The 25103-nt window shown below is 58.9% G+C and overlaps 2 protein-coding genes across 2 annotated transcripts; one reads left to right on the top strand and one right to left on the bottom strand.

The window, feature by feature from the left end:
* The first annotated feature begins 10856 nt into the window (after positions 1-10856).
* Positions 10857-12151, top strand: RPS21 (ribosomal protein S21). The gene is made up of 6 exons (XM_052651070.1): positions 10857-10949; positions 11197-11259; positions 11338-11401; positions 11540-11611; positions 11953-12008; positions 12088-12151. The coding sequence occupies exons 2-6, from the start codon at positions 11210-11212 to the stop codon at positions 12095-12097; spliced, it is 252 nt and encodes an 83-aa protein (XP_052507030.1). The 5' UTR covers positions 10857-10949; positions 11197-11209; the 3' UTR covers positions 12098-12151.
* Positions 12152-12252: 101 nt separating this feature from the next.
* CABLES2 (Cdk5 and Abl enzyme substrate 2) lies at positions 12253-24738 on the bottom strand. Its single transcript, XM_052650790.1, has 10 exons — positions 24350-24738; positions 19936-20007; positions 19744-19836; positions 18533-18610; positions 18156-18264; positions 17622-17787; positions 17167-17270; positions 16944-17050; positions 14452-14656; positions 12253-14326 (listed from the first exon to the last, which is right to left on the bottom strand). Exons 1-10 carry the CDS (start codon positions 24736-24738, stop codon positions 14186-14188), a joined length of 1464 nt encoding a protein of 487 aa, XP_052506750.1. The 3' UTR covers positions 12253-14185.
* Between the last annotated feature and the right edge of the window lie 365 nt (positions 24739-25103).

Genomic DNA, 25103 nt, shown 5'->3' with positions numbered 1-25103 from the left:
CGGGGTGAGGGCTCTGCAGCTCCTCCAGGAGGTGCCCACAGGCGGCCTTATATGGCCAGAAGGCCTTGCTGCCCAGGAGGAATCTGATCCCATGGGAAGGGCAGGGATGTGGGGCTGAGCCCCAGGCCGGGCCAAGGGGAGTGGTTTGAATGGCGCTAGTCTTCTGGCCCACAGCCCCCTAAAAGCAGCCAGATAAGCCCGACCCCCTTGCCAACTTTGGGACATCTGGTTGGGGGCCCTGTGACGAATCCTGGGGGTCTGCCATCCTGGCAAGAGCTACAAGATTCAAGGCCAGCCGCCCCACCCCCACAGTACCACCCAAACCATACCAGGTACAGCCTGCGAGGGTCTGGGGCCTGCAGCCTAGCTCTGGCCTTGACTGGCTAGGTCACTGGCCCTTAGCAAGTTGCCTCCTTCCCCAGGCAGGCCCAGCCTGGCATCAGTGCCCTCCCCAGAGTGGCACCGGGGTTCCCACACCACATCTGGACACCTGCTGGGATTCAACCCCCCCCCTGCCCAACCTCCCCGCCTCCCTCTCAGCCCATCATCCCTCCCTCCATCACCCCCACCTCTCTCTCTCCCGACTCTCTCCTTCTCTGGGTTTCTCACTCTGGCTACCCTCTCTCTCTGCCTCTGCCTCCCTGCCTCTGTCTGTCTCTCCTTTGCTCTGTCTCTTGGTGTCCCTCTTCCTCCCACCTGCTGCCCTCCATCTGCTGAGCTCCACTACTTTGGGCAGCCCTAGCTCCTCCTCCAAAGATCGGCAGCAGCAGCAGTGACAGGCTCCTCCTGTCCGCTGGCCTGTCTGCCACCTGGAAGCTCTGGCCCTCGGGACCTGGTGGCCCTTGCCAGCAAGGCTGGGAAGTGGGCCAGCTGATGAGGACGCAGCTCCCCTGGGCCCCTGAGCTGTCACATGGCCCTGGGACACAGCAAGTAGAGGTGGAGTCCACCTTTCCAGGGGGCACCAGAGTCCACTGCCTGCACATCGGGGCTGCGGCCAGGAGAGGCCCCAGACCATGGGCAGGGAGGGACAAGTGGTGACAGGGCCCACTCTGTGCTCAGCGCAGCCATTCCTGGGCCAGTGGGGGAGGCAGGGACTCTTGTCACCCTGCTGACCAAGTGAGCAGAGGGGGCAGGGCTGGCCCAGACCACCCCCTGTGTCTCCCCATATGAAAGAAAGAGGAGGATGGTGTGGGGGCCAGCCCCTGCCATAGGCCTGCATCTTGCCTGCAGGCTCTTGGGGAAAGCTAAGTTTCAGGCAGTGCTGTGACCCAGGAAGGGGGCCCGAAACAACACGTTGAGAGGTCGACAGCTGTCTATCCGTCCAGGATACGCTCTGGACAAGGGCTGCCTGGCTTCCCAGGCCAAGGAAGGGGAGGAGGCTTGGGGCAGCACTTAGCCAGTCCATCCTCTGCAGTCCAAATGGGCACGTGCCCTGGCCTGGCAGAAACCCGTGACATCTCCTCCCAGGAGGGGCTGGGCACAGCCCTTGGGAGCCCTGACTTGGATGCTGCCCGGGAGCTGCAACCCACTGACCCTGAGGCCCCCGGCTGTGACTGTAACAAGGGGTCCCTCCTCTGTCTGTAACCTCAGGTGGCTTTTAAGAGGCAGGTTGCCCTGTCATTCCTGTCTTCAGACTCCCCCCCCGCCCCCGCCCCAGCCTCCAAGGTCCTTGAGCAGCCCCTCACCCACTCAGAGCCTGCAGCGCTCCAGACTCACTGGCCTCCATACAAATGCTAAGTGCTCCCTTGCACCACAGGACCTTTGCACAAACCACACCTTCCACCAGAAATCTCCCACCCAGCTCTCGGCCCACCCGACAGACCCCAGCTCCAGAGTACATTCCCCCTTTCTTCTTTCAACAACTATGTAATATTTTGATTTATTACATTTCACCTTATTTTGTTATTTAGTGTCCTGAGTCCTGTGCTAAGCAAGTGCTGGGCAGTCACAGCTGGATGCTGGGACACCTGTGCCCCATTGCCTTCACATTGGCCTGGAGGCCTGGGATAGGGACTGGCAGGTCAGAGGGGAGAGGGCTTGGCGCCCAGGCCCCTGTTCCTCTCGTGCAGCGGCCACAGTGCAGAGTAAAAACACCGACAGCAGCAAGTGTGGGCAAAGATTTGGGGAGTCAGGGCACCCACACTGCTGGTGGGGATGCAGATGGTGCGGGTGTGGAACGGTCTTGTGCTTCCTGAAATGTGAAACATAGTGTCCCCGTGGGTCCATACCTCCACTCCCGGGGACGGGTGCATGTGAATCCCCTCCACGAATGTTTGTGGCAGCACTTTCTGTAACAGTTGAAAGGGGGAACCAGCCTAGATGCCATCAGTGGGTGAGCAGGAGGGAGGTGGTCTGGGCACCTTCACACCTGCCACCACACCGAGCCTGGGAGGCAGGCTCTTTGAAGAAGCTGCTGGAACCAGGGGCTGGCAGCTGGGGCGCACCTGGGCCACTGGCCTCTCCCAGGTGTGGAAAGGGAGGCGTGGCTTAGTGTGTGCCGAAAGGTGGAGATGGCGGAGGCTGAGTCACCTCCGGGTGCTGGACTACCCACAGCCACACAGCCCCCATGCTCACCAGCTGGTCCCGTGCGTCCCGTGAGCATGGGAGAGGCGCAGGTTTGTGTTTAGGCCTGTGGGGAACCAAGACACTCAGCCCTAAACAGCAGACTGACTCACCCTGACTGACTCACCCTGTCTTCCTCAAGCACACGTGGGGCCCCTGGTCACACGCAGGTCAGCCTGTGGGCTTGCGCCTCAAGGCCTGACTGCGAAACCCTCCAAGTACTGGGGCTCCCTCAGGGCCACCAGAGCTTCAAGTGCAAGTGACCCCCCAACCAAGCCCATCTCCTATCACCCCAACTTCATAAAAGGAGGGCTTGAGACCATGGAAGGGGTGGGGGGCGTAGGGGAACCCGCAGTTGGACCCCCATCTGCCTGCCCAGGGCTCTGTCCTGCCGGCAGCTCAGGAGGTCCCCTCCAGGACCCCCGCGGGGCCTCTGCCGCAGGGGGAGGTAGGGTGGTGGGTGGGCTCAGCTCAGGCCTCTGTTTGCCTCAAGTTTCAACATTTACAGAACATTCGTCCTGGGCTCTTCTGGGGAGGTATTTCCTACAGGAATGTAAACATTCGAGACTTGGAAGGCTCATGCGGGCACGGTGCTGGTGGGTCTCCTGGGAGCTGGTTTTCATCTCGGGGTGGAGGGTGGTCCTGGGAGTCCGTTCCTGGCCTCCCCAGTGGGTGGGAATTGAGAGTCATCCTTCCTTGGGAGCCTGGTCTCCTGTGGTCTCCATGCTCCATCTGAGGCTTGCTGTGTGACCTCCGGTCAGAGGCATGACCTCTCTGGGCCCACCGAACCAATGGGACTGATTCTGTTTTCTCGCCTCATCTTTGGCCCCAGCCCCTCAGCACCACTCACCTAGTGGGGCTTTAGGCAGCAGCCCTTTCTGTGCCGTGTGCTAATGCCGTGGTCTGATGGTCACAAAAGTCTGTCTTACAGATAGGAGACAGGGCATCAAAGGGTTCTGTGGACTCTGTTGCTAGCACCATGATTCTAAGGCTCTGTGCAAACCAGCCTTTTGTTCAGGAGTCAGGAGGCTGCCGGGCTGGTAAGTCCTGCCCTTATCTGCAAGGTGCTCAGTCCCTATCCTGCAGGCTTGCTCCTGGCTGAACCTGTGTCCACATCTCTCTGGGATGCCTGACCCCAAGCGTCCTCAGTGAGGCCCTCTGGCCTCAGCCCCAGGAAGCCAAGTGGGGCAGAGCCTCAGGAAGTTACCTGGGCCCCACAGGAAGCGGGTGCCAGCAGCCTTCAGGCCTCCAGCATCTCCACTGGAATGCTCGCTCGGAGCTTCCATCACCTGCCCACCCTAGGGGAGGAATGTAGCCTGGGCTACTGGGAGCCAGGAGCCCGGGAGGAGGGGTGGTAAGAGGCTTCCCTCCGCCTTCTGGAATTCCCCAGGCCTGGCACCAGATCCTGGCCTGCTTCTCCCCACCCCCACCACAGAATGAGCCCCTGGCTCTCCTCTCCACAGGCTGCTGGGCACTAGGGTGACCAGTGGGAAGGGGTGGCACCTTCCATGGCTGGTCCTTCCCATACAATGTCCCCTCCTCAGAGAGGCCTTCCCTGACCACCCAACCTATGGCCCCTTTGGAGAGGCCATTGCCCTTCAAAGCCCTAGACCAGGCCCCACTGGTGTTCTGGGCTGGACGCCTCCCTGTGGGCCATCCTGAGCGCTGTGGGGTTTCGAGCAGCATCCCTGGTCTCCACCCAATTGTGGCCACAGCAACCTCCCCTTCCCAAGTCAGGACAGCATACTGCTGTGTATCCTGGGCAGGGTGGAGAAGGAACATCCCCAGATGAGACCCACTGGCCCAGACTTTCCTGAGATGAGATGCTTATTGTCATCTCCAGGAGAACTGATGATTTCAAACTGTGGTGCTGGAGAAGACCCTTGAGAATCCCCTGAACAGTAAGATCAAACCAGTCAGTCCTAAAGGAAATCAACCCCGAATATTCACGAAGGGCAGATGCTGAAGCTGAAGCTCCAGTACTTTGGCCACTTGATGCAATGATGTGAAGAGACGACTCACTGGAAAAGACCCTCATGCTGGGGAAGATTGAAGGCAGGAGGAGAAGGGGGATGACAGAGAATGAGATGGTTGGATGGCATCACTGACTCAATGGACATGAGTTTGAGCAAGCCCTGGGAGATAGTGAAGGACAGGGAAGCTGGAGTGCTGCAGTCCCTGGGGTGGCAAAGGGTCAAACACAACTTAGTGACTGAACAACAACAGGGACAGGAGCTCCCTGGGGACGGGGGTCACCTGTCCTGAACGCTGCAGGGCCCAGGACTCGCCTGGGGCCACAGGACAGCCACCTGCCCTCAGTCACCTGCATGAAGTCATAGTGGGTGGGGGGCAGAGGCACCTCCTGGCTGGGCCCTGGTGGACATCCTGGGGCCTCAGAGGACTTGCAGAGCTGGGCAGGGAGGGGAGAGCTGGGGACGGGCAGAGCGAGACAAGTCTGGGCTAGGCTCCTCACCAGGGCAGGAATTTGGGTCCCCTCACCCTCCACCTGCGCTTTCCAGGCCCAGCAAACCTCTGCCTCTGGGCATGTTCCAGCAGCTGCTGACACACTCACTGCCTAGTGCTCAGAGGCTGGGCCCTGCGGGCAGATTATCACCACCAGGGGCCCAAGGGAGGGCCTTCCTCTCTAGTCCATTCCAGGTTCCCAGCTGGGTGTTCCCAGTGGGCAGATGAGGGACCCCCACACCCTTGCTTTGGAGTTAACCCTTCTTAGGGCTCAGCTTTGGGCTTGGGCGTGGGGCAGTGTTGGGGGGTTCCTCTCTTCCTGTCCAAGGCCCTGTTCTGGCTGCACTACATCCCATCCCCCCACCTCCAGAGCTCCAGGCTGGGTCAAGCCCTGCCCTGTGCCCTGGCTCTGTAACTCTGGGGGAGCCACTTCCTCTCCCTTGGCCTCAGTTTCCTGCTCTGTACAGTGGGCTCATAATTGCACATCCTCTCAGATGGCCATGGGGCCACCTGGGTGGGGTCAGAGGTCAGCTTGGGGATAGAACCTGGTGTCTACCTGGTGGGCCTGGCCCAGGAGAAAGATGGGCCATGCAGCCTTCTTGCTTTGAACCTGAAACTCCACCCAGTTTGGCTGGAATGTCTTGGCCTCTGGCCAGCGTGGTGAGCCTGTGGCATGTCCACTGGGATGAGCCAGTTGGCTGCTGCATGCATGCCTGGGGTGGAAGTGCCTCCATTCCTGTCCCTTGGCTCAGCCCTTGTGGCCTGGCCTGGAGGGAGGGGTAGGGCCAGAAGACTAGACATTCCTGGGTGTCTCTGACCTCATAGTGCCCTCTGTTGGGTGTCAGTGGGGCTCCAGGTGCCCAGCTTAGGCCCCCACCCCACCTCCAGAATGTCTGTACATGCAACTGAGGAAGAGGTCCGTGAAGGCCTCCTGGGAGCCAGGTGGGGAGGGGAGAGGCCCATCCAGATGCTGCCCCAATGCCAGCACAGTGTGCAGCACACTCTGCCTGTGTGGGTGGACGCAGATGTAAAAACCAGGGGGGTGGGGGGCACTTAGGGTCTGTGTTCCTATTCACCATGTGTGGGTTATATCTCAGTGAAAAAGTCTAACACAGTAGAATAGTTTGAGCAAACTCTGGGCTTCCCTGGTGGCTCAGAGGATAAAGAATCCATCTGCAATGCAGGAGACCCAGGTTTGATCCCCAGGTTGGGAAGATCCCCTGGAGAAAGAAATGGCAACTCACTCCAGTATTCTTGCCTAGAGACTGGTGGGCTACAGTTCCTGGGGTTGCAAAGAGTCAGACGCTCTGAGCGGCTCACACACACACACTGCTGCTACTGCTAAGTCACTTCAGTCATGTCCGACTCTGTGTCACCCCATGGACAGCAGCCCACCAGGCTCCCCTGTCCCTGGGATTCTCCAGGCAAGAACACTGGAGTGGGTTGCCATTTCCTTCTCCAGTGCATGAAAGTGAAAAGTGAAAGTGAAGTCGCTCTGTCGTGTGCGACTCTTAGCGACCCCATGGACTGCAGCCCACCTGGCTCCGCCATCCATGGGATTTTCCAGGCAAGAGTACTGGAGTGGGGTGCCATTGCCTTCTCCACACACACACTGGAAGACAGTAAAAGACAGGGAAGCCTGGCATGCTACAGTCCATGGACTCGCAGAGTCAGACAGGACTAAGCGACTGAACAACAACAAATAAAATAGAATGACAAAATAAAATAGAGCAGAAAGGGTGACCGGCTGGATGCTGTCAGGCTCCTGGCCCTGACGGCCTGTGGGCACTGGTGCCCAAAGCCCCACACCCCAGGTCACTGAGGTCAGACCTACATGCTGGGGCTGCACACCTGCTGGGGCCTCCCTTAAACTCACCGAGACCAAGGAGACTGAGTCAGATGGAACTGCCTGTCCCCTTGAGACCGGAGGACGATTTGGAGTTGTGGCTGGGGGAGGTGGCACCAGGGCCTGCTGGAGTCCCTCTGAGGCAGGTCTGTGTCCAGAGCTGGACCTTCTCCCAGGGAACCAGGGCAGGCAGGATGGGGTGGTAGCTGCAGCTCCTGGCTAGGTTTGCATGGGGAGAATCCTGTCCCTTGGCCCTGACCTGTGGCTCACCCTGGGCCCCCGCCCAAGCCCGGAAGGAGGGTTTCCTGGTTTCGGGGCTGGTTCCCCTCCACACACAATGCGTGTCAGGCTGCCCAGGCCCCACCCAGCTCAGACACAGCTGCTCTGGGAGGAGCCAGGAGGTGCCCCTCAGCCCCCTGCCCAGGAAGGCTGTGTCCCATGCATCTGAGCCCTGCTTACCTGCCATGGGCTAGGCCCCAGCAGAGTGCAGGTGAATGGGCAGTGGATGCTGGACGCAGACACTGGCCAACACCTCTGGCCACCGGCACCCTCATGGGCAGCCTGAATGGGGACCTGTGTGAGATGCGGGTGGGCATCAAGTGCGGCTTCAAGTCAACCCAGGAGTCCGCTCTACAGCTGTGTAGACCTGGGGTCACAGCATAACCACCCAAATAATGATGGTGGCAGTGGTGATGAGGGTGACAGTGATGCTGGTGGTGACAGTGGGGTGCTGAGGACCCTGATTGCTGCATCCATTCTGAGCTCCCCAGATGCGTTAACCCTCCGGGGTGGTGCTCTTACCACTGTCCCCACTTTACAGCCGGGAGGAGAGACAGCTAAGGGACTGGCCACACAGCTAAGAGGCAAGGTGGGGTGATCTTGGGAGTGCAGGGGGCAGGAAGAGGTATAAGTTCTGCAGGCCTGGAGGTGCTCAAGCATCCTGATGGGGACCACCCTGCTCAACAGCCGCTGCTCTGAGCCCCCTGGGGGCTGCCCCAGAAGGACAATATCTTCAAGTGCCAGGTCCTCCCGCCCCCAACCCCTTCATCCCGCCCAGCCTCTGGCCCTTTCCCAACCTGGAGACCCCATAGGAAGCTCAGGAAACAAGTCACCCCTTGGCTGGGGGCCAGAGGCCTGAGGGAGGTGGCCAGCCCCCTACAGCCAGCAGGAAAGCGATTGATGAGCCTCTGTCCTTGAGCCCCGCCCACGGATGCCTGCAGGGCTAGGCTGCAGCTCTTGGGGGCCCCATAGTGGCTGCTGGGCAGAGTACATGCAGGGACACCTCTCCTCAGTTCCAAACCCCCACAGCGACCAGCCTGAGCAGCTGCCCCCCACCCCACGCCCAACTTGATGACAGGGGCACTGCTGATGGAAGGCCCAGCTGGCTCCCTTCAGGGACTGCTTGCTCCTCTGTCTGTGGGACCTGGGACAGCAGGGTTTCTTATTTTTTTAATTTATTTAAACAGACAAAGTAGTTTCTGGGGCTCATTCATACAGATTTCACTGCCAGGGGTTGGGGTCACAGAGCTTCCTTTTGAAGAACTTGGCCTGAGGAACTCTGGCCCCACCGGGGAGAGAATGTGTTGTCTTCTGTGTGTCCATGCGTGTCCTATACTATTTAAAACGGGTTTTTTTTTGTGATAATATACATATAAACAAAACTTACCGCCTTGACCATTAAGTGTGCAGTTCAGTGGTATTAAATACATTCATAATGTTGTGCAGATATCACCACCATCCATCTCTACAACTTTCTCACCTTGTAGAATGGAGCTCTACGCCCATTAGACACTAACCCCCACCCCAGCCACAGCCGCTGTTATTCGACTCCTCTAGGCACCTTGTGTATCTGGAATTACACTGTACTTGTTTGTGACTGGCTTGTTTTACTTAGCACAATTTCTCAAGTTTCATCCATATGCTTGTCACAATTTCCTTTTTAAAGATGAACAACATTCCACTGTGTGCAAAGACGATATCCTGCTTATCCCTTCACCCACCCAAACACGTGGGTTGCTTCCATCTTAGACTATTGTGAATAATGCTGCTGTGAATGTGGCTGTACAGATCTCTTCAAGACACCACTTTCAAATTCATTGTAGTCATTCTAATGGGTGTGAGTGGATTTTGTTACACGTGCAAGTGAAGCAAACTATGGACAAGGCACAGATTAAAAATCCAACTGCCCCTTCTAAAGAGCTGGGAGCAAAAGCACGGTACCAGCGCATGCCCCTTGCACTCAACACTACCAAAGAGATGGGCAAACCACCTAAGCTCCCCTCCAGCCCAATCCCTGAACCCACTCCTACCTTCATGCCATATAATGGAGCGAACAAGGGAACCTATTACTTGTTTTCACTCCTTCCTACTGCAGCAGGAACCCTGATAAAGCCTTGCCTGAATTTCTTATCTCATCTCATATCAATTTCTATTGAATAGGGAGGACAAGAAAGGCTTCCCAGGTGGTACTAGTGGTAAAGAATCCACCTGCCAGTGCAGGAGATCCAGGTTTGACCCCTGAGTTGGGAAGATTCCCTGGAGGGCATGGCAGCCCACTCCAGTATTCTTGTCTGGAGAATTCCATGGATAGAGGAGCCTGGAGGGCTACAGTCCATGTGGTCGCAGAGTCCGAAGCAATTTAGTACACATGCATGCAGGGAGGACAAGAACCCTGGTCCATAATACCACCACAAACATAAACATGTGCTGCACGTGTCCCTGCACGTGCTGGGGGTCCTGGAAAGGACACACATCTCTCCAGCTGGCACCAACAGGGAATGATGACCTTCCTACAGGGCACTGGCCTCAGTAACCTGAGGCCCAGCTGCAAGAGCCCAGTGGAAGCAACAGCAAACACACTGCCCACTCGAACACTGGTTTCCAGGTATGAGTAGCCTCAGCCGTGACCAGGCCCAGACATTAAATCCTCCTGGACCTGTACAGAAGTTGGCTGTGACTCAAATGGGGCGCCGTGAGGACAGGCCGACCAGGATCATTCGCAGTCGCCACAAGGTGAGCAGACACAGCCCTGGAAGAGCCCTCACCTGTGCGACCTCACAGAGACTTGAGTTGGGGAAGTGAGGTGGGACCCAATCTTGGAGGACTGGGAGGGTTTGCCGAGTAAGAGGTATCGGGATTTCGGAGGCTCCACTGCTGGGCTCGGCCCTGGGCAGCAGGGGCGGCGGGGTGTACAAGCTCTGGAGTCGACCCCCGAGGGGCCCTCTCTCTCATCTGAAAGATGAAGTCCCAAGGGGGTGTTTCAACTGAGACGGAGGGGCACAATCACAGGATTGCGGGACGGAGGGCTCTGGAATTATCTCTGCAGCCTGGAGTTTTTCTATTTTCTTCATTAACAGACCCTCGCACCAGGGACGGGCCTGGCATAGACTGCTCTGGGGAGGATGGAGTGGGGCTGATGTGGCGGAAGGGTCTTGAGCAGGGCCGACAGTGCTGAGCACCCGCCGTGCGGGTTTGACCTGGCTCAGCCAAGAGGCGTGGCCGAGCTCCTTTCTAGCTCAGACCCCGGTTTCTGGGGCAGTTAAGTTCCACTTTCGGGAGGAGCCCGTCACCCCAGCCCTGCCACTCCTCCCTCAGGACCGCAGGGCTCGCTCTTGCTCTTATAACCAGCGGCGCCCGTTCTGTGTCCATCTTCGCGGTGCTTGGCTCTGGGCTAAGACCCCCGGAGCGGTCTGTAGCTCCCACGTGCTGACAACCCGGCTCGTGCCAGCGCTCCCGCCCTCCCACCTGGGTCGGGTCCAGCCTGGGCGGCCCTTGGCACTAGCCGATCCCGGCGGCGGGAAGCGTCCACCTGGGCGAAAACCACCGTTGCGAAGACGCGCCCACTTGCGCTCTTGCAAGTTCGCAGCAGCCGCCCGCCCATATCCCTGGGACATCCGGAAGTTTCAGGCCACCGGAAGCGGAAATGCGTCACAGCGACGGGACACCCCCCCCGTGCGCAAACTCGCGGCGGAGCGCGGGACCCGGAAGTACTCGCTGAGGCCCCGCCTCGCCCGCCAATAGCGCTGCCGGGGGAAGCGGCGCTTCCTTTCTGCGCTCGCGCTCATCGTGGTACATTCAGGTGGGTTGCGCGGCCGGCGTCCGGGCAAGTCGGACGGCGCGGGGCCCGAGGTCGGGAGGGAGGATGGCACGGGGTCTGGGAGCGGTGCAGGAGAACGGCTTTAGGGTCCGCGATCGGTGGGTGGGGGGACGGCGCTGGGCCCGGCATCGGGACGGGAACTTAACCCAGGCGCGCGGTGGTCGGGGCTGGACTGGGAGGGGCGCGCGGACACGGTCCGCTCTCACGAAGCCGCCTTGGGGTCCCGCAGACGCTCGCTCAACATGCAGAACGACGCCGGTGAGTTCGTGGACTTGTATGTGCCGCGGAAATGGTGAGCTTCCCCCTCTCCTGCCCCTAAACCCCCCCACCCCCAACCTACATCTCCCAGCTCACTGCGTTCCCGCCGCAGCTCCGCCAGCAACCGTATCATCGGCGCCAAGGACCACGCGTCCATCCAGATGAACGTGGCCGAGGTGAGCTGGGCGGCCGCAGGGCCTACCCGCTGGGTGAGGGGGCGAGGTCGGGCGGACTTGCACGTTGATTTCCAAACCTCAAGTTTCGACCCGAAGATGCTTGAGCACCTCTTTATGACTCCTTTTTTCAATTTTTAGGTTGACAAGGTGACAGGCAGGTTCAACGGCCAGTTTAAAACCTACGCTATCTGCGGGGCCATTCGCAGGATGGTGTGTGTCTCGGGGCCCCTCGCTTACCTTGTGGGCTTTTGAACTGGAATAGCGTCCCCTTCGCTGTCCCCAAGCCTGAGCGGGTTTGTTGGCGAAATGGACTGGAGCCTGTTGGATCAGATTGTGCTGGTTGCCAGCCTCTTCCTGGGGTTGGAAATACGACGCTCAGGATCCAAAAAAAGGGCCACCCCACCTTGGAAAACCTCGGAGCTTTCCAGTTGTCACAGGGACCCCCTTGAGACCCTGTCCCCCACTGCAGAGTCGGCGGTCTGCCTGTTGCTAGCTAGTCTCCACTTGGTCCAACCGGTGGGCAGCTGGTCCCAACCTGCTTTTTCCCCTAGGGCGAGTCAGATGACTCCATTCTCCGGCTGGCCAAGGCTGATGGCATCGTCTCAAAGTAAGAGGGCTGGAGTTTGGGCATTGGGGCCCAGGATGCTTCAGAAATCAGGTTTTAATGTTGTCCTTTTTTGTTCCAGGAACTTCTGACTGAAGAGGATCCTGGATATGGAATATTTGTTATAAATAAATAGTGAAAATTTATCTGCTTCATTTTGTGGGTTTTTTTTGGGGGGGGGGGTGGCAGGCTCTTCTGGGCTCTGGAGTGTTGGGGGTGATCGCTGAAAGACAGCCTATGACACATGTTGCAAAACCAAATTTTTACTTAAAGCACAAATACATTACTTTTTGCAAACAGATCCTTGACACTTAACAGTGAGGTCAGACAGCCACTTAGCACACATTTTAAGTCTGTGGTGCCTTCCAGGCGCTGAGGGAGTAGCCCCAAGCCCTTGGACACAGGTGTCTGGGGTGACAGTTCAGGCTGAAGTTTAATGCCTTAAATACTGGCTTCACTTGAGTACCACACGGTGGCAGCTCTTGACATTAACAAGGACACAACACACTAAAGGGAAGGTTACAGGTCCTGGTGAATGACTAGTTCTCACTATATAAACACTACTGCTATTCTAACATCTGTATGGAAATTCTCAAGATGTGTTCCTCAAAGCTAACTGTAAACCAGCAGATATATTTTGGAAGTTGGTCCCTTTAGGTGCCTGTAACAGGAGTGTCCTTGAGATACTTGACACCTTCCAGGATTGCCTGGGACCTAGCAGCTTCATCCTTCATGCCCCCCTGGTGCACATCAGAGTTTGGGGGTGTTCTGGGGGGAGAACAGGAAAGAGGCACTCGATAAATAAGGTTGGGTACAGAGTTGAGCTTCGAACTCCATCCTGCAGTCCCCCTGAACCTAAGCGAGTGACCAAGAAAGAGCAGCAAGTGGGGTAGGGCAGCTGTTCTGTGCCCCCGTGGGGGTCCCTGTGCCCCCCTGGGCTGGGATCTCGCTGAACTACTGGTGGTGGAATGCGCTGATAAAGGCTGGCATCTCTTCTGCACAAAGACCAGTCCACATGGGCAGGGTGCAATGTGGGGCTGCCCCAGCGCCCCTCCAGTGTGGTTCTTGGGACAACAGTGGGAAGCAGCTTGACGGCCCAGCCGACATGGTCCTGAGAGCAGCTGCCTGGTGAGGGAGAAGCTCCAGTCCTAGGTCTTCAGTGTTTATGGTGGGGCACCAAGTGGGAAAACTGGGTAACATGTAGCCTGGTGAGGCGGAGGAGCTGGACACAGGCCTGCCCTTGGGGTCTGGTGTGACTAATGCTCTGGCCAAGGTGGCTTTCACTTCCTGCCTGGGAGGAAGAAGGCAGAGCCTTTACCCTTTTCAGCAGGACAGTTCAAGTGGTCTGTCTTCCTCCCCGCTGGAGGATCAAGTGTGGTTCAGGTCACATCCTCAGCAGACCTTGTTTAACCAGTTTTTGTTCCCTTAGAAAAAGACCCACAGAACCAAATCCTAAATGATAATAAATACATTTCCCCCCACAATATAGCTTAGGAAGATCAACAACCAGCAATCCAGTCATTCTGAAGGTGCTGGGTGTCATGGGCAAGTGGGATTTTCCAGTGAGACAGATCCCTGCGTGGTGCAGGATGGTTCCACGGTGAGGCCAGCTGGGGTATGTGCCACCAGGGCCCTCAGGACTTCACAGTGACGCGATCCTTGGAAGAACAGAGGTCTGAGAGTAAAAAATGAGATCACAACTAACCAGGAGTCTGCCCTCGTTGGCTTAGGCTGACGCAGAGCTCTGCTTGTGGATATGGGGAGGTGGGCAGACACCCCTAGGGGCTGGGCTGGGAGGGGAGCTGGGCTGAGGGTGTTGGGGGGTTCCACAGTGCGGTCTCCACCTCCGAAAACCCCAAATAGCTGAGATTAATGCTCCAATGGGTTAAGTCCAGCAATCCAGCGTCTGCAGTAGGGTCTGGAAACCCAGGCCTCCACAAGACACCAGCGTGGTGGCTCTGACAGCAGCAGAAGACGGGACGCAAAGAGGAGAAGCACGGCGGATTCACCACTGGACGCCGTAGACCGAAGTCCTGGTGCCAGAGCAGTCGTGGGCACAGGAAAAAAAGCAGCACTGACAGAGCCCCAGGTCTGTTCAGTGGAACGCAGAAGGGCTCTCAAAAGTACCGTGGCGGTGTGGTGTGCTCAGGCATGGAAGCCAGGGTGTGGAGGCTGGCCGGCTAAAGCTGCTGCGTGAGGCGCCTGTAATGAGGTAACACCTGGTTCTCAGGAAGGTAGAGAGCGAGCTCCAAGGCCACGAGCACTGTGAACTCAAAGCCGATGAGATCCCGTCGGTTGAACCGAAACCTTTCTTCTAACTTCTGCGCCCAAGAAGAAAGAGGGGTTGAGCCGGGCCCCTCCTCAGGGTCCGGGCCGGGGCGGGGGCGGGGGCAGAGCCCTCCTCTGAAACCCGCAGGGTTAGGGGCGGGGGCGGGCCCGTACTCACGTCGATGAGCTGCTTCACGTCGCTCTTGCGCAGGTCGCTGCTTATCTTGGCGGCCAGCAGCACGCAGGCGCCGGCGCATAGCTTGCGGTTCTGCTTGTTGAGCTTACCCTGCAACACCAGCTTCTCGAAGTACACATAGGCCATGGACACGGTCACAGGCTCCAAGCCACACTCCTCGGACAGGTTCCGCATTTCTCGTTTCAAACTGCGGGTTCACAGGGAGCCACGGGCTGTGGGGCTGGGAAGTGGCCACTCCCCGCTTGGTGGGCGTGTCTTTGAGCCCTGGGAAAAACGCCGTTTCCTCCCAGAGGGCGCTGTCCAGCACGAGGGCCCATAGCTGGGGTGGTGGGGGGCAGCGGCAGGCTGGTTTTGGTCATTGCTCGGCCTACAGCACCCACACTGTCCACAAACGGACACCACAGAGGGCTGGGTCCCTGGGCTCCTGTGGCAGCGAGGGGACTGGTGTGGGGAGGTAAGGGCAGGGCCAAGGCATCTAGGGGGTGTGGGCAGCTTGTGTGGGGCCTTGACCTCCTACCGATCAGGTGGGGACGGTCAGCGGCCGGCTCAGGGGCTGTGGGCGCTGGTGTGGGGGCCCCCACAGGGGCGGGCGCCCCCACAGGTGCGGGCAGGAATAAGCAGCAGCCAGGGCTCGATAAAGGACAGAAATGGTATGGACCTAACAGAAGCAGAAGATATTAAGAAGAGGTGGCAAGAATACACAGAAGAACTGTACAAAAAAGATCTTCACGACCCAGATAATCACGATGGTGTGATCACTCACCTAGAGCCAGACATCCTGGAATGTGAAGTCAAGTGGGCCTTAGAAAGCATCACTATGAACAAAGCTAGTGGAGGTGATGGAATTCCAGTTGAGCTGTTTCAAATCCTGAAAGATGATGCTGTGAAAGTGCTGCACTCAATATGCCAGCAAATTTGGAAGACTCAGCAGTGGCCACAGGACTGGAAAAGGTCAGTTTTCATTCCAATCCCAAAGACAGACAATGCCAAAGAATGCTCAAACTACCGCACAATTGCACTCATCTCACACGCTAGTAAAATAATGCTCAAAATTCTCCAAGCCAGGCTTCATCAATATGTGAACCGTGAACTTCCAGATGGTCAAGCTGGTTTTAGAAAAGGCAGAGGAACCAGAGATCAAATTGCCAACATCCGCTGGATCATCGAAAAAGCAAGAGTTCCAGAAAAACATCAATTTCTGCTTTATTGACTATGCCAAAACCTCTGACTGTGTGGATCACAATAAACTGTGGAAAATTCTTCAAGAGATGGGAATACCAGACCACCTGAACTGCCTCTTGAGAAACCTATATGCAGGTCAGGAAGCAACAGTTAGAACTGGACATGGAACAACAGACTGGTTCCAAATAGGAAAAGGAGTACATCAAGGCTGCATATTGTCACCCTGCTTATTTAACTTATATGCAGAGTACATCATGAGAAACGCTAGGCTGGAAGAAGCACAAGCTGGAATCAAGAATGACAGGAGAAATACCAATAATCTCAGATATGCAAATGACACCACCCTCATGGCAGAAAGTGAAGAGGAACTAAAAAGCCTCTTGATGAAAGTGAAAGAGGAGAGTGAAAAAGTTGGCTTAAAGCTCAACATTCAGAAAACTAAGATCATGGCATCTGGTCCCATCACTTCATGGGAAATAGATGGGGAAACAGTGGAAACAGTGTCAGACTTTATTTTAGGGGGCTCCAAAATCACTACAGATGGTGACTGCAACCATGAATTTAAAAGATGCTTACTCCTTGGAAGAAAAGTTATGACCAACCTAGATAGCATACTGAAAAGCAGAGACATTACTTTGCCAACAAAGGTCTGTCTAGTCAAGGCTATGGTTTTTCCAGAGGTCATGTATGGATGTGAGAGTTGGACTATGAAGAAAGCTGAGCGCCAAAGAATTGATGCTTTTGAACTGTAGTGTTGGAGATGACTCTTTGAGAGTCCTTTGGACTGCAAGGAGATCCAACCAGTCGATCCTAAAGGAGATCAGTCCTGGGTGTTCACTGGAAGGACTGATGCTGAAACTCCAATACTTTGGCCACCTCATGCAAAGAGTTGACTCATTGGAAAAGACTCTGATGCTGGGAGGGACTGGGGGCAGGAGGAGAAGGGGACGACAGAGGATGAGATGGCTGGATGGCATCACCGACTCGATGGACATGAGTTTGTGTAAACTCCGAGAGTTGGTGATGGACAGGGAGGCCTGGCGTGCTGTGATTCATGGGGTCGCAAAGAGTTGGACACAACTGAGTGACTGAACTGAACTGAGGGCGCCTGACCAAGGAGGTGGCAGGGAGCAGCCGGGGTTGGTCGGGCTGGACAGAAGGAGGGTGGGCTTAAGAGAGGGGCCTTGGGTTTCTCAAGCTCAGGACTCCATGGGGGATGAGAAAAGGGCCGAGCCGGCTGGGCTGTGGGCACGGGGATGCCACAGGCTTGAGGACAACTGAGGCCTCCTCACCTCCTGATCTTGCTCAGCGTCAGCCTGATGTGGGGGAACTTCTCCCGGAAGGTCTCGTTCATGTCCTTCTTGAGGTCGGAGGGCTTCACGTACTCAATCACTGTGGTCTGCAGCAGAGAAGACCATCCCCATGCAGCTTGGGGGCACCTGCCCGGCCAGGGGAGGCGGGTGCACACCCCTTCAGTGCCAAACCCTCAGCCACCCCCGGGGGTGACCCCCCTACCATGTAGGACGCGAAGATGAGCACACGCTTGTGCTTGCCGCAGGGCCACTGAGGGTCATCTAGCAGATTGGGGTTGTACTCCAGGGCATCCCCCGCGTCGGCCCCTGTGGGCAGAGGGCAGCCCTGACCCACCACGAGCCCAGAGCTTGGGTCAGCGGTCATGCCGACCCCAGCCTGGGGCAGGACCTGTCAGCAGCGCCAGCGGGCAGCTGGGTGGAGGGTGTCATTGTAGGACAAGGAGAGTGGGGTTCAGGGGCTCCAGGCATGGTCCTCTCTCCTGGGGCTGGGTGGGAGGAAGGGTGTCCTGATGACAAAGGACCCCTGGAGCCGTTGGTGCAGGTCCCACCCTGAGAGGTCATGGCCAGCCTGCTCCCCAAGCCTCCTCCCCAAGGACCATGGGCTGGGATGTGACACTGGGGCCACCTGTCCTGCCCCTAGTCAGGGCCCTTGGCTACCTAGCTCCGAGCCGGCTGGTGCTGCCCTGGGTGGGACAGGTTTGCAGCGGGACCCCAGCAGAGTGCGGGGCACACTGGGCCGGGGCTGAGGCGCTGGGCCGTGGCTGTCTGGCTTGAGCGTGACCAGGGCGTTGGTGGGGTACAGGAACTTGGCGTAAGACACAACCTGGAGAGGCAGCGCGTCTGGCTCAGTCCTGCTGCCCCGTCCAAGACCAGAGGTCCAGTGAGCTCCCTCCCGGCCGCCACAGCTCCCACTACCCAGGACTGATGCTGCTCACTCCCTCCGAGGTTCCAGAATGCCCCATCCTTCACTGGGATCTGCAGCTGGAACTTCTGGTCCAGGAGTCCTGAGCCCCTCACCACTAGAGCCGATCTTGTCACCCAGCCACCAGACCGGTCTGTACAGGCTTCTTGGCCTCCTCCCACGGGGACCTCACACTTCAGAGGATTTCAGTCGAACACATCTTTGAGTCTACTTTCCCGGAAGACATGCATAAGCCCTGTGCCCCCGCTGAGCATGGTGCCAGCTCCCACCTTTCCATCTGCCCCCAGTTCAACACCTTCCAACTGGAAGACCATTTCGGAAGACACAGAAACGCCGCCAGATGGGTGCCTCTGCTTCTGGCTGTCCAATCTCAGGTCACTGCAACGCATAGGACGGTTCACAGCTGCCACTCCCCACTGCTGACCTCGCAGAGGCTGGGAGCTGAGCCTGAGGCTGGCAGCACCCCCACCTCCATACCCTTGAGCAGGAATGTCCCAGGTACCCATGTCTAGCAGCACCTCCCAGAGAACCAGGACCCACAGGGCCTTTGGAGCCCCTGAGAAACTTGAGCAGAAGCTGGTCTGCTGGCCCCTGGATAAAGCTGTGAGGGTGTGGAGCCCCCGCTGTGTGGAGGTCAGCCACTCACCTGACTCGCAGGCCTTCTCCATAGGGTAGGACTGAGAAGGCCGCGCACAAGGACCGTCTAGCGCAGATCAGCACGATCCTGCAGGAGGGACGGGTCAGAACAGGGTGGCTGGCATTTCCCAGGAGACCCCCTTCCTGCCTGGATTAAGGCTGGGCTCGTCCCAAGGGTCAGGGGACGCCCAGCTAAGGGGGCCCAGTAGCCAGGGTTGGTCCATCTGGCTGCCCAGCTTTCGCCAATCTTTCTAGGAGTTTAAGAAGGGCATTGTGTCTCACCCCCTCAGTGAGCGCAGCCCTCCCACATGATGTACAACACTGTGTAGGCAGGGTGGAAGCCGGAGGCTAGGTCATCCAGGAGAGAACAGGCTGTGCGGGACAGCAGAGGCATGTCCCCAGGACTGGCTAGGTGAAGGAGCCAGTCCCCAGGCATCCCAGGAGGGCAGGAGCCTGAGCATCAGGAAGCCCCAACTTCCACATCCCAAGCCAAAGTGGCCCGAGAGGGGCCCTATGTGGGGCACATGGCAGGAGGGCTGGCCTTTCCTCCCTCTGGGCACAGCTCTGCCTGGCCCAGCCCCAGTCCAACAGGGAGGACGATGGTAGGGGAACCCTTTCCTGGCCAGGCTAGCACTCAGTCTGCCTGGGGCCTGCTCCTAAGCACCAGACGGAGCCCATCATGGGGAAAATGTTGGGGGTCCTGGACTGTCTGAGCTACGGCCACCATGGGGAAGACTCAGCACTCCCCAGGCAGGGCTACCTGGTGGGTACCTGGGCACGGCCTCCAGCAGGAAGGGTTACTCAGGGTCAGGACGATGGACTCAGGGCCAGGAGGGTGGGGCGTGAGGGACATGGGCACCAGGGACCCGGCGTCTCCCACACAAGGCCTCCGAGGGCTGTGCGCCCGGCTCAGGGAAGCCAGGTGCCCTCTGTGTTTCCTTCTCCCCTGGCCACCCCACCACTCTGCCTGTCCCCACTGTGTTCTCAATGTTCAGCATTTCTACTCAAGACCAGAATCTACCGGGCAGCCCCTCGCCCAGGACGTGCTGTGGACTCCAGCGCTCAGGGTGGGTGGGAGCCAAGGAGGGTCCGCTTCCAAGGGGACAAGGGACGGGCTGTGGGGACGAGTCTCCTGATCTGAAGGAAGACAGGGCTGCTGACACAGGCGGGACGAGGCCCCGCCGGGCTGGATGGAGGACACGGTGGGCCGCGCGCCTGTACCTGCTGTTCCTGGTGTCGTACTGCCGCATGTTCTTAATGAAGTGTGTCTTCTTCAGGCCTTTGTGTCTCGGGGATCCAGATATGTGTTTGGTTCTGCAGGTGAAAAGCAGGTCACTCTGCCCCTCCCAGACCCATCCTGGCCCCAGGAGAGAGGCGGGGGACACAGGCAGGGGATTCAGGCGGGGTCCTTACCTTTGACCCGAGGGACATCCCACTGTGTCTTCCAGAAACTCGAGGGAGCAGCGTTGAGACGCCACGCGCCTTCTGTGAGGAGGATAGAAGGGCCTCAGGGGGCGGGGACTCAGGGGGCAGACGGCAGGCTGCCTCGGTACCGGGTTCTGCTCTCGGGAAGGGGGCCCAGGCCATGGGCCAGAAGCAGGTCTGCAGGCAGATCTGAGTGCTGGGCAGGGCCACCCGAGGCCAGAAGAGCCTGAGGTGGGGGGGAGTGTTGAGACGAAAGGCTAGTCTGCCCGCCGCCTCTTGAAGCTCAGCCTAGGGGTCCCGAGAGCTGCCTCGGGCCTAGGAATGGGATGAGACAGGTCATGCGTGCCCACAGCAGGCTGCAGGCAGAAGTACCTCTGGAAGGGACCTAGTGGAAGCCTGGAAAGGGGACATGGGGGCCTGGCAGTGGCTCTGCAGGGCTGAAGGGCAGACGAGCGCATGTCTCGCCAACCCGCTCTGCCCATCTCAGTGTGTGGAGCGACCACCAGCACTGACACAGCCTGCTCAGTCCCCGGCCAGGGACACCCAGGAGTCTCTCACTCTCAGCCAGGCCACCCTCACTGCCCTCTGCTCCTTGTGCCAGCCCTTCCCCTGCCTCAGGGCCCTCGCCGGGGTTGTTCCCTCCATCTGGACCCTCCTTCTCCAGGTCCTCCCGTGGCTATATCCCCCTCAACTGGATGCTCAGCTCACAAGTGGCCCTCATCCTCCCACGCAGCCCTGGCATCACCCGCGATCCTGGGACCATGTCTCAGGGACTGTCCATTCCTGCCTGTTGCCCAGCAACCGGGAATGCCCCAGGTAGGGGCCAGGTAAGCACCGACCCACAGTCGGCAATCAGGCAGGACCTGCCCTGCCCTGAGACGGTGCCCTGCTGGAGGTAGGCATGCAGAAAGGACTCAAGCTGGGCAGCAAAGCTGGCCCAGTGGAGACCAGACCATCCCTGGGGAGGTGTGTGCATCGCACCCCACAGACGGGCTCAGAGGCCCCAGGAACAGGCCTGCATGGCTTTCTCAGGCTCTCTTCCTCAGGTAATTTCCCAGGTGGGGCCCAATGGCTCCTGCACACCTGGGACCTCACTGACAGGGCCTGGGCCAGCGGCGGTCTCCATGGAGGTGCCTGGCAGATGCCATGGGCCCTTGGGGGCACAATCAGCGCCCTCACCCCAAAGCCTATAGGCTGCTTGACTTTTGACCTGGCTCCTCCTGCTGGTCTCGGGTCCCTGCGGGAGAGGCCTTTCCCCTCAGCAAGCTGAGCACCTGAGCCCCTGTCCCAGCTGGTTTTGTGCACTGCTGTCTTCATTGTTGTCTCCTTTTATCTTTCCTTATTTTAAGCATCTTACACATCAAGTCAGTCCTCACAGCCCTCAGTATACAGAGGCCAAACTGAGGCAGAGAGTCGGTGGGGGTGGTCCTGGGAGCTGCATCCCACGAGCTGTGCACCAGCCTCTGCTGCCAGACTCTGCCACCTGCTGCCCTCCTGACCACGGCAGGGGCGCTGGAATCAAGGCCACTCCATGTTCTCAGGGCTTCTTCCCTGAACCTGGCCGGTGTCTGGGTGCAGAGACAAGGACAGTGCTGACAAGGCACCGCGAATTCTAAGCACAGACCAGGCTGGCTAAGTGAGGGGCTGCTGCTTTCCTGCCTCCCTCCCCACCTCACTCCAGAGGAGAGGCCTGCAGCCTGAGGGAGGCCGAGAGCCCTGCTGGGACGAGGCTTTCCAAGACTGCCAGAGGGAACCCTGCTGCTGCATGAAGCTGTCAGGCTTTCCATGGGGGAGGGGAGTGGGACGCAGCGGCGGCGGCGGAGGGCACAGGCCTGGTGGGGCAGGTGGAGCACCTGAACGCCCACTTCTGACCAGCTGGGGAAGCCTGGAACCTGCCAAGTGTTAAGGGACCACGGTGTTGATACGAAAAGAAAATTCTAGGGAGTCTGAAGTTCGAGGAAAGAAAGTAAGGGTTCTGAGGATTCACTCGCTGGCTCAGTGAAAAAGCCACACCAGACTGTGCCTGAGTGTGGCACACATACTCTCCACTGTGAGCCGAGCTGTGAGCATGCCCTGGGAAGCCTGGATGTAACAAGAGTCTACGTTCCCCAGCCCTGGTCTGGCCAAGCCACCCTTGCTGAGCCTGGCCATCCATCTGATTTCGCAACAGCCCCTCTGGCAGGTAGTACTTAACACAAACCCATTTCACAGGGAAGCAAACTGAGGCTCAGAGAGGCGGTTTCACCTGCTCCAAGTCACAGAGCTCATAAGGAGTGGAGTCAGAATTCCAACCAGGTCTGTTCCCAGAGCCTGGCTCAGACCACTCCTCTCATGACACACACTTTGGGAAAAGACCCTCAGCACTCTCTCCATGCCCAGAACAAGTGTCCCTTGAAGCCCACAGCCAGTAGCTGGCAGCCTACTTCGCTAGACCAGCCACCCTCCCACACTCAGCAGTGACTATCCACGGCCCTGCCTCCGGACTCCCGGAGCACAGAGAAATGGACAGTGCCCACCCCAGGAACCCTCCATCCGTCAGACCCAAGGGCGGGGCCTTGGGCTCAGTAGCAGAAACTGAGGTGGGACAGAGTCTGCGTGGGCAGGTGCAGCCTGAAGGGCAGGAAGGACACCTGACCAGGGATGTGAAGGCCAAGTGGGAGTGAGGGCCTCACACAGCGGACAGCCGTGCCACTGTGTCCTAGAGTGGCTTGAAGGAGACCTGATGTGACCAGGAAACTGTCCTTGGGTTGAGGCCGCCAGGAGACAGGACCCCTTTGTGGGAGTCTGCCAACTGAGGACAAGCAGGCTTTGGGGCTGTTTTAGAGTGGACTGACTTCCACCAAGAAAACAGTCTTTTCTCCTCTCAGTCCCATCAGGTAAGCAGCCCTATCTCCCTAGGGACATGGTACACTTACTGCCACTTTTGGGACAAACAGACCACTCTGTCCCAACTAGCCTCCGACTCCCTTCAGAGCCCTGGCCAGGCTCGTCTGCAGACAGGATCAGGCTTCCTAGCCTGTGCAGATGCAGCTCTTGCTGAAGTCTACCTACGTAGTGTGACAGTGGCCTCAGGGCCACTCAGAAGGACTCCGAATGTAGAGTCAAGAAATCTAGCCACAAGCACCATACCCTGGCCTCCACCTCCCAACCGAAGTCCCCCAGAAGAACTGCCTGAGGACCAGGGCTGCGAGGCAGCGACAGCCAGTGCAGCCGTCATGACCTCCAGGTGAGAAGAGCCTCTGGACTCCAGGGGACTGCGGTGAGTTCAAGGTCTCGGCCCACCCACGTGCAGCACCAGCTTCGGGACTCTGCATACCTCCAGGGCCCGCGAAAGGGTCTCTGGGGGAAGGAAGTGGGGTGTCCAGCACCCAGAGCATGTGGGCAGGGGGCACAGACTACAGGGGCAGGGCTCAGGGTCAGGGAGGCTCTGAGATGGGTGAGGGGCAGGGAAAGTGCCTGCGACCTGGGATGTGATGGGCCCAGGGTCACTGAGCTCAGAGAGGATAAAAGAGGAGATAGTGATGGGGGGCTCCAGGGACCAGCAGCTGTGGGCTGGGAGTCTGGCCCGGTATGGGAGACTCTGGGGAAAGGTCACAGTGCAGGGAAGATCCCTGGCCCACAGGGATTTCCCCAGTTCAGAGAATGAAGGGGACTGTATGGTGGACAAGTTTATGAGTCCCTGTGTCCAGTGAACTGATAAAATGGGCTGGGGAGGGGTGTGTGTGTCTGGAGCAGACAGGGCTCCGTGTCTGAGGGCTGACAAGGGTTGAGGGAACCCTGACCTGTGTTCAGGGTCTGACAAGATTGAGAAGACCCTGACCTCATATTCAGGGGTGGCAGGATTAACGGGACCATGACCCTTAAGTCTGGGAATCAACAAGGCCCAAGGAAACCCTAACATACATGTCCAGGGGGTTGACAGATCCCAGAAGACCCTTGACTCTGACACCTTAGGCTGGGGAGGGGCCCAGGCAAGACTCCCTTCCGGGGCTGGCAAGACCCAGGACACCCTAAGTCTCTGTCCCTCACTGACAGGGCCTGGGACACCCCAACATGTCTGGGGCTCCCAGGGGATCAGGGTCACCTCCTGATCTCCAAGTCCTATGCTGATAGGTCACTCAGCCCTGTGTCATGGGCTGATCCTGGTTTTCCGTAGGTCACCACCGCCCCATGTTATGAACTGAGCCAGCCCACGGCCACCTCGCCACCCTGCCCACTGTGCTGATGGCCCCAGGTCACTCCAACCCTATGTCCACCCAGCCAGGGCCACTCCACTGACCCGGAGCCCAGATACCCCAACTCTGAACCCTGGGTGACTGCCAGGTGACCCCGACCCCCGCGCTGACCCAGCCTCGGGCCACTCCGCCGCCCCCAGGCTCCAAGTGACCCGGGCCGCACTCACCTTTGGCGCTGCCCATCCAGGCCCAGGCCGAGGCCGAGGCCCAAGCCGGTGGGCGCGGGAGCAGGGCTGAGCAGGCCCTGGGGGGCTGAGGTCCTGCCTCCGGGCCCGGGCAGGGGCAGGCCGGCGGGGGGCGCGGGCGGCGGCGGAGGCGGAGGCGGCGGCGGCGCCGGAGGCTCGCGGGTCTCGGTGGGCGGTGGCGGCGGCGGCGGGGGCTTCTCTCCCCCGGGACCCAGGCTCGGGGGCCGCCCGTCCAGGGAGATGTTGTTGAGGAAGAAGAGCGCGGCCTGGCGGCGCCGTGAGTCCCCGCGCCTCCGCAGCGCCTGTGGCGCTGCCCTGGCGGCCGGGCCGGGGGACGTGCCCGGCGCTCCACCCGCCGCGGCTGCGGCCATCCTCCGACTGAGCCCGCCGCCCGCCGGCCGCCGCCCGCCAGCTCGCGCACGCGCCCGGGCCCGCGCCCGATTGGCCGGGGCGCACCCCCATGCAAATATATCGCCATCGCGCCCGCCCATTGGCCAGCGCGGCGCCGGGGGCGGGGCGCTCCCCTGGGTCCTAGAGTCGGATCGCTTGCTTCCCTGGGGAATCTAGGAGCCGCGAGTCGGCCTGCGGCTAGGCCCGCGAGGCCTGACTCGGGGTGAGTGGTGGCGTCGCCGCGGGTTCGAGTCCCCGGCTCAGAAGTCGCGGCCCCGGGACTCCAGTGCCCTATTCCTTTTGCTGGGCTGCGGCGTTCAGCCTCCGTGGAGCCTGTCTTTAGGCT

This window comes from Budorcas taxicolor, chromosome 13 (assembly GCF_023091745.1).
Source record: "Budorcas taxicolor isolate Tak-1 chromosome 13, Takin1.1, whole genome shotgun sequence".
Classification (NCBI taxonomy): Eukaryota; Metazoa; Chordata; class Mammalia; order Artiodactyla; family Bovidae; genus Budorcas; species Budorcas taxicolor.
Note: the sequence above shows the minus strand (reverse complement) of the source record. Positions and strands in the feature narration are given on the sequence as shown.

Bases quoted from the DNA above. Each gene is read 5' to 3' on its own strand.
- RPS21 (XM_052651070.1), top strand. From the start codon at position 11,210: ATGCAGAACGACGCCGGTGAGTTCGTGGACTTGTATGTGCCGCGGAAA. The intron at 11,260-11,337 runs GTGAGCTTCCCC...TTCCCGCCGCAG, and splicing joins TTGTATGTGCCGCGGAAATG to CTCCGCCAGCAACCGTATCA. The intron at 11,402-11,539 runs GTGAGCTGGGCG...TTCAATTTTTAG, and splicing joins TCCAGATGAACGTGGCCGAG to GTTGACAAGGTGACAGGCAG.
- CABLES2 (XM_052650790.1), bottom strand. From the start codon at position 24,738: ATGGCCGCAGCCGCGGCGGGTGGAGCGCCGGGCACGTCCCCCGGCCCG. The intron at 18,265-18,532 runs GTGAGTGGCTGA...TATGCGTTGCAG, and splicing joins GGAGAAGGCCTGCGAGTCAG to TGACCTGAGATTGGACAGCC. The intron at 17,271-17,621 runs GTAGCCAAGGGC...CTCTGCCCACAG, and splicing joins ACCAGCCGGCTCGGAGCTAG to GGGCCGACGCGGGGGATGCC.